This window comes from Trachypithecus francoisi, unplaced genomic scaffold (assembly GCF_009764315.1).
Source record: "Trachypithecus francoisi isolate TF-2019V2 unplaced genomic scaffold, Tfra_2.0 Lachesis_group3, whole genome shotgun sequence".
Lineage (NCBI taxonomy): Eukaryota > Metazoa > Chordata > Mammalia > Primates > Cercopithecidae > Trachypithecus > Trachypithecus francoisi.
Genome location: NW_022681468.1, coordinates 146389393 through 146397442, shown reverse-complemented (window position 1 = coordinate 146397442; position 8050 = coordinate 146389393). Strand labels below are relative to the sequence as shown.

Sequence of the window (8050 nt, the reverse complement as noted above, 5' to 3'; positions counted from 1 at the left end):
CTTATTTTCCACAAGATTGAGAACCAGGTGTTCTCTGCACACTATCACTGTTCAATAGAGCTTTCCTCAGTGATGGAAATGCTCTGTAATCTACAATGTTCAGTACAGGTAGCTATGGAGCATCTGAAATATGGCTAGAAACTACATTTTTAGTCTTCATTAATTTAAATAGCAATACAGTTGCTACCATACTGATCACTGCAGCTGTAGACTGACTGACTGGGTCCATAATCACCTCAAAATTCTTTCAAAATTTATTATCTCTTTCTCTCCTTACATGTTTATTGCCCAGGCCTACCCTGGTGATTAGAACAGGTGAAGGGCCTTTCTTGTTAGGCTGTCCATGCCCTAAGGATGGGTTCCTGTTTTTCCTTGCCACACAGCTAAGCTTACTGCATATTTATACCTCCCAAGGACTGTTCTCTGCCCAGAAATGCCCTGTCAAGGGTGTGGCATCATGAGCTTTCATCCAAGTTGTTTCAGGAATTGCTGACACTGTTGGGTGCAGTTCTATCTCCCAAAGCCTAGGGTGTGGCCCTTTAACCTCCCCCTCAGTAGAACTGGGAAAGGCAGTATCATTCCTAGTTATGAGTAAAGCGTTCACTTTCCTTTGTAACACTGAGGAACAGAAAGGACTGAAGCGTGATCTTTTGTCCAACTAAACCATTTATCTCCTTTTGTAGGTAAATTCAAATCCTGCCCAGTTATAGTTTTCAGTCACTGGATAATTCGAGGTAGGAGCCCTACTTTAGGTGATCCTAGGAACTCCTATGTTCAGAAAAGAATTTTCTTCCTACTATATAATTACAGTATGTAGCTATCATTTTTTTTTTTTTTTTTTGAGGCGGAGTCTTGGCTCTGTCACCCAGGCTGGAGTGCAGTGGCCGGATCTCAGCTCACTGCAAGCTCTGCCTCCTGGGTTCCCACCATTCTCCTGCCTCAGCCTCCCAAGTAGCTGGGACTACAGGCGCCCGCCACCTTGCACGGCTAGTTTTTTGTATTTTTAGTAGAGACGGGGTTTCACTGTGTTCGCCAGGATGGTCTCGATCTCCTGACCTTGTGATCCGCCCGTCTCGGCCTCCCAAAGTGCTGGGATTACAGGCTTGAGCCACCGTGCCCGGCCGTAGCTGTCAATTTTAAGATGAATTTGGTAGAGCCTTACAGCAAAGTATGTATCTTGGTCACACACAGAGCTTGGAAAAAGTAAAAGATGTCTAAACCATAATCTTGGAGATTCTAACTCATAACATCTGGGCTGGGGTCCAGGGATCTAATTGTTTAGAGAGCCCCAAAAGTGGCTCAGATGTGAAGGTAGGATTAAGAACCACCTGCCTTGGAAGATTTAAGGAAAACATATAAACCTGTACAAAGGACATAGAAGCAGTCAGTTTTAATTTTTTAGCCATGTTGGTAAAAAAGTTCATTTTCAGTATGTGGGTAACACCCAGGCCCTTTCCCATTATATCTAGGTATGCTACAAGTTATTTTAGCTCTTACCAAAAGTTATTATTACTGTTTCCTTAGGAAGGCTACCAGACTAAATTCACTTTGGTTTGTCTAATGTCCTCATTATCTTATCCTGAAGATGATGTCATTTCTCAGGACTTGAAAATGACTTGGCTGAACTAAAGGTGAAACAGCCAAGACTCTGTCACTTTTCCTAAACTCCTAGGCATAGCTATGGAGTCTTTGCACAGTGCCCACACCCCAAAAATTAACAATGAAAACCAAACCTCAGGAAGCTAGAGCAACTCTCTACTTGCCACCATGGACTCCAGTGGTCAGCATAAGAAAAGCAGATAGTTGCATTCTATTTAGTTTACAGCTGCTTTGTTCCTTCGTGTTTCACTAAGCAGAGGCTCAAGAACTCCCTTGATAACTTCAGCTGCCCCTGTTCTTTTCCTCAAACTCCAGGATGAGACCTTTAATGTGGGACAATTTCTGGTGAAGGTACTCACAGCGACGCTTGTCTTCTCTGTAACCTGGGTACCGCTGCAGAGAAAAAGCGTCCATGTCAAAAAGTAAAAATTCTCATTTCTACCTTGCTTGCTTCCATTCCCCGACCTTGTCTTACCTTCCTGAACTTTTTATATTCCTGGACTATCTTGTTTTCCAGCACCTGAAACAGAAAATACTAGCACTGAGTTCAACATTAAGAAATAAAGAGAGGGGTGGCCAGGCACGGTGGCTCACACCTGTAATCCCAGCACTTTGGGTGGCCAAGGTGGGCAGATCATGAGGTCAGGAGATAGAGACCATCCTGGCTAAGACAGTGAAACCCCATCTCTACTAAAAAATACAAAAAAATTAGCCGGGCGTGGTGGCAGGCGCCTGTAGTCCCAGCTACTCGGGAGGCTGAGGCAGGAGAATGGCGTGAACCCAGGAGGCGTAGCTTGCAGTGAGCCAAGATCGTGCCACTGCACTCCAGCCTGGGCGAAGTGACTCCATCTCAAAAAGAAAAAAGAGAGGGGCCAGGTGCAGTGGCTGACACCTGTAATCCCAGCACTTTGGGAGGCTGAGGTGGGTGGATCACTTGAGGTCAGGAGTTCAAGACCAGCCTGGCCAACATGGTGAAACCCTGTCTCTACTAAAACAAAAATTAGCTGGGCATGGTGGCACCTACCTATAATCCCAGCTATTCGGAAAGCTGAGGCATGAGAATTGCTTTAGCCTAAGAGGTGGAGGTTGCAGTGAGCCAAGATTGTGCCTGAGAGACAGAGCTAGACTGTTGCAAAAAAGAGAAGTAACTTCCCTTCTCATTCTACTGAGTGATACAATGATACAGACTAATTTTTCCCTTCAAACAGGTTTCCTTGTCACTTTGCTTAGTCACTTTATGAACACAGGCATATGGGTGGTTAGCAGGGGGTTAATGGCCAGTAGAGTTGGAAAGCCAGGCTGGGTCCTGTCCTTACCTTGTATTCCGGAGTTCCTCGCTGAACTCTTTTAATCTCTGCTCCCAGCTCTATGAACCTTTGGCTTGCAGTCCCAACACGGGCATGCAGGATGCGGTATTCAGCATAATCTATCTCAAAGTCCTGCTCATAGGCATGTTGCTGTTCTGCACTGCGGATGGCCCTGTATTGCCTGCCAGGAGCAGAGAGCTGTCACCTTCAATTTCATTGCCCCTGAAAAGCCCTCAGCTTCCAGGAAGTGTATCTTAATATATGCACAAGGCTTCATGAAATTGGAAAAAGCAAGGGAACTCACAGGAGGTAGTCTGGTACGTCTTCTGGGCTTGGGGATTCAGAATCTAGGAAGGAATCAAGAAAACACAAGTGATTATAAGTCTTTTCCACTGGCATTTTTACCCTCCTCTCATTAACTCACCTTCTTGAACTGAGGAACTGCGTTCTAATCTGGGGTCCATGTCCTCATCTTTATCTTCTTGCTCCCAATCTTCAACCTCTTGTAAATCCTGATTGGTCAGGCCTTGTAGGGGGCTCGGCGCTAAAGGCAGAGTTCTGAACCTCTTTTCTTCTAGTTCTACAGTGGCCACAGGCACTGAACGTTTCTGTTGAGGAAAATATCTGTGTGACATAAACAGCCAAGAGCTTCCTAAATATGTTCTTTTCTCAAGAATTCCTCCTAGGCTGGGCACAGTGACTCATACCTGTAATCCCAACCGTTTCAGAGGCTGAGGTGGGGGAATCGCTTGAACACAAGATTTCAAGACTAGTCTGGGTAACATAGTGAGACCCTATCTATCTGCAAAAAAATCAGAAAATGAGCCTGGTGTGGTGGCACACACCACCTGAGGAGGGAGAATCACTTGAGCCCAGGAGTTCAAGGCTGTGGTGAGCTGTGATCATACCACAGCACTCTAGCCTGACTGACAGAGTGAGACTAAGAAGAAGAAAAAAAAAGGATGACTTGAACCCAAGAGTCTCCAGCCTGGGGAACAGAGAGACCTTGTCTCTAAAAAAATTCCTCCTATATAATGAGCTTCCAAATTCTAAGTTTTCGCTTGACTAAAAGTGCTCTTCAAAATAGTCTTTGCCACTGTTTCATTATATCAATGTTACAAAAAAAAAAAAAAAAAGAAAAGCCCTTGCCATTATAACTTACCTTGTCCAGACGTTTCCGGCTGGCAGAGGAAGGCAGCGCCTGAACAGGTTCTCTGTTTGGAAGATGGGTCTGGTTTCTAGGATATTTTCAGGGAATGGGACAGATGAAGACCAAGGTAGGAGGTGGAACTGGATCTTTTATTACAACATTTAAGAGTGGAGATTAGAAAGGAAGACAATGCCAAAGCTTCCCATGTTAGTCCCACCCCGTCCCAAGTACCTCACTTCCCACTGTGCCATGTGCTCCCTTGAGGATCCTGGGAGTGACTGTCCTTGGTTGCTTGCCAGTGGATCTGACACTGACACCTGGTGGGGAAAGTGGCAGGAGCACTTGGTTCCCTGGAGTACTGGGATACCTTGGACTTCAGGCTTTGCCCCACCTTATCACAACTCCCTGCAGTTTCTGGCCTCACCTCCTCTAGTGCTATCTGTGGCTGTGATACTACATCTGCTTCAGAATAGTTTCCTGTGTTCTGCCAACTCTCAGGATGTCTGGCATCTTCAGGCAGGTTGTGTCCCTGAACTGATAATGGGGCTGGGATAGAATCCATGGCTGCCCAAATAATGAGGCGCTCTCTGAGTGAGCCTAGGCAGTGGAGGCGGTTAGACCCAGACCTGGAAAGGGGTGGTGGAAAAAAATAGGGGGGTGAGCTCTTAAGCACCTCTCCACATTTCCCTCCCCCACTTTCCACAAACCCTTTCTTGCCTGCTACCTGTTCCCCCTTACCTGACGAAGCGTTGGCACACAAGATCCAAGCTACCACCAGCTCCCTCCTGGCAACACTGGGACACTATGAAGGAGAAGAGGCAGGACCAGCCAGGGCCTGGGAGCCTCAGATACTGGAGGTGGAAGGAGACGGTAAGCCCCATGAAGTCAGCCCCTCCCCCTCCTGCCGCCGCCACTCCTCCGGGAGCCAGCCTAAGTAAGACTAAGACGGGCCCCACAGGGCTCGTTAGCACACCAGGTGCAGCTGGGCCTGAGTTCCCCAGGAGGCTGAAACAGCACAGTCCCCTCAACCACAGCCCCCTGGGACAACCCCAGCAGCCTCCTCGCCCCACTTGGAGTTCAGTTCTCGGAAATACCTCAGACCGTGACCACTCGCAGCCTCCGGCCCCGACCACACCTTCCACCTCCAGCCCACGTTTATGCTCCCTCGCCCTCACCTCGCTCACATACCCTGAGCTCGCACTTACCCCTCGGTGGCCTTGGAAAGCAATCACCGGCCGTACCTGCGGGGAGAGCGAAGATGTGACCATTGAGCGCAGGTGAAGCGGTATCCCCAGGATCTGGGGTCCGGAGCCCGGGATCACCTGCCTAGCGGGCTTCACTTGGAGAGGTGGGGAGGCCAGAGCTTGCGGATGCCGCTCCCTCTCCCCTGCACCTTCTCCAGGGTCGCCGGCTGAGGCCCAAGGTTCCCAGGGGCAGGGACTAGAGAAGAAGGGAGCCGGCCGTACCTGTTGCCGCTGACACTCTTGCAGCGCCCGCAGCACCGCGTCGTTGAGCCTGAGCAGTAAGAGGCTGGTCCGGGCAGCTGGCGTGAAACAGAGCCGGCGCTGTCCACTCAGAGGCTCCTGGAGCGCCTCCATGGCGAAGAGTTCGAGTGCAAGCAGCACGGGGACCACAGGCGAGGGCCACCACCGCCACCTCCTCTGTGCAAGGTTTGGCTAGCACACCCGGTAACCCACGTCTGCCCCACCCTCTGCCCGGAACCCGCCCCTGGCCCCACCTCCGACCAGCACCATCCTGAGGTTTCCCAGCCGCGTGGGCGGCGCTTCGCTTTCCCGGGCCAACCCCCCGGACCTCGGCGCTCTCTTCTAGGATCTGCGTGAGTCGCTTTGGGCTATCGGAAGAGCTATCCGCAGTTCTTGGGAGAAAGAGTCCGCGACCAGCGTCTGACCTCTCACCCAGAGTCCCCAGTCCTGCCTCAGTTTCCCCAGCGACCCTGAATTTGGAGTTGCTGTCTCTAAGTGAAAGCTGAAACTGCAACCCTTTGAGAGTTTCAGCTGCAGAGGGGCGGGAGAAAGGGCCTGATTGGTAGGCGGGCTCAGCGGTTCGCGCCCAGTTAGCCCCGAGCCTCGGAGACCAGAGGATGGCTGACCCGAAGGGGCACCCGAGACAGCGCTTGGGCTTTTTCCCGCCCGCGGTTCCACCGCGGATCTGAAACCGGTTTCTAACAGACTGGAGAGGTAATCGGGCCCTGCGGTTGTGGTGGCAGCAGCGAAAGTTGGCTGTCACCGACTGGAGCGCTCCCCATTGGTGGGCAGGGATACGGGCGCGGGTAGTGGCAGGAAAGTTGCAGAGAGCCAGAACCCAGTCCTAGGTCTCATCTCGTGGCCTAAACATACGTCAGAGTGGTGAGACCGCTCCCTGAGGAGGGCCGGGAGCTGCCATAAAGTCGCCAGGCATTCCAGAGGGCCAGATCCTGGTGCAGTGAGACCGCAGGACCCACCTCTGGCCAGCCCTTGGGGTTTCCACTTGTTCCTGTTTGATTATGTTTCCCAAGAGCCTTAATGTTGTCCTGTTTCCTAACCAGGATCCCTCTGTTAAATCCCTGGACCTGCACAATCCCAGGGAACCTTAATGTCCTCCACCACAAATAAAATTACCTATACATTTGTCAAAACTCATCAAAAAAATACACATAATTTTTTTTTTTTGAGACGGAGTCGCGCTCTGTCGCCCAGGCTGGAGTGCAGTGGCGCGATCTCGGCTCACTGCAAGTTTCGCCTCCCGGGTTCACGCCATTCTCCTGCCTCAGCCTCCCGAGTAGCTGGGACCACGGGTACCCACCACCACGCCCCACGCCCGGCTAATTTTTTGCATTTTTAGTAGAAACGGGGTTTCACCGTGTTAGCCAGGATGGTCTCGATCTCCTGACCTCGTGATCCGCCCGCCTCGGCCTCCCAAAGTGCTGGGATTAGAGGCGTGAGTCACCGTACCCGGCCAATACACATAAAATTTGTATGTAAATTGTACTTCAATAAAGTTGATCTTTAAAATCTGTGCTATCTCTGTTTCTCTGCGACAATATCCTAATTTGATAAACACTTGTGGTAATGGATAAAGCTGGTCTCTTAGCTGGGCATAGCAGTGCATGCCTGTAGTCCCAGCTACTCAGGAGGCTGAAGCAGGAGGATCGCTTGAATCCACGAGGTTCAGGCTGCAACAAGCCATGTTTTGTCACTGCACTTCAGCCTGAGCGACAGACACAGACCCTGTCTCAAAAAGAGAAAAAAAAAAAAAAAGGCCGGGCACGCTAGCACGTGCCTGTAATCCCAGCACTTTGGGAAGCTGAGGCGGGTGGATCACCTGAGGTCAGGAGTTTGAGACCAGCCTGGCCAACATGGTGAAACCCCGTCTGTACTAAAAATACAAAATTAACTGGGTGTGGTGGCACACGCTTGTAGTTCCAGCTATTTGGGAGGCTGAGACAGGAGAATCACTTGAATCCAGGAAGGCAGAAGCTGCAATGAGCCAAGATCATGTCTCTGCACTCCAGCCTGAGCGAGACAGAGCAAGACTCCATCTCAAAAAAAAAAAAAAAAAAAAAAAGAGGCTGAGTGCAGTGGCTCATGCCTGTAACCCCAGCAGTTTGGGAGGCCAAGGCAGATGGATCACGTGAGCTCAGGAGTTCGAGACCTCCCAGGGCAACATGGTGAAACCCTGTCTCTACTCAAACTACAAAAAAAAAAAAAACCAGATATGGTGGCACACACCTGTAGTCCTAGCTACTTGGGAGGCTGAGGCAGGAGAATTGCTTGAGCCCCAGAGGTGAATGTTGCAGTGAGCCGAGATCACGCCACTCCATTCCAACTTAGGCTGGAGAGATACTCTATTAAAAAAAAAAAAAAAAGAAACCTGAGTTTTGCTCAATATGGGGACAGAGAAATAGGAGTCATGGTAGGGGAAATAGATTCAAGAAAAAGTTTTAGGATGGAAGAAATAGCATGTTCTAAGTTGACGGAAATAATTTTTAGAACAT

At 49.9% G+C, this 8050-nt stretch overlaps 1 protein-coding gene across 3 annotated transcripts; it reads right to left on the bottom strand.

Annotated features, from left to right (window-relative positions):
- Positions 1-1364: 1364 nt before the first annotated feature.
- Positions 1365-6294, bottom strand: ELL3 (elongation factor for RNA polymerase II 3). Of its 3 annotated transcripts, none has more exons than XM_033190330.1 (11): positions 5523-6294; positions 5262-5297; positions 4795-4907; positions 4481-4682; positions 4288-4373; positions 4069-4144; positions 3331-3514; positions 3211-3253; positions 2916-3087; positions 2075-2119; positions 1365-1992 (listed from the first exon to the last, which is right to left on the bottom strand). In XM_033190330.1, the coding sequence occupies exons 1-11, from the start codon at positions 5652-5654 to the stop codon at positions 1882-1884; spliced, it is 1200 nt and encodes a 399-aa protein (XP_033046221.1). In that variant the 5' UTR covers positions 5655-6294; the 3' UTR covers positions 1365-1881. The 3 variants fall into 3 exon arrangements, with proteins under 3 accessions (XP_033046221.1, XP_033046222.1, XP_033046223.1); XM_033190331.1 differs by having other exon boundaries at positions 3211-3255; positions 3336-3514; positions 5523-5890; XM_033190332.1 differs by having other exon boundaries at positions 4069-4120; positions 5523-5890.
- Positions 6295-8050: the final 1756 nt, after the last annotated feature.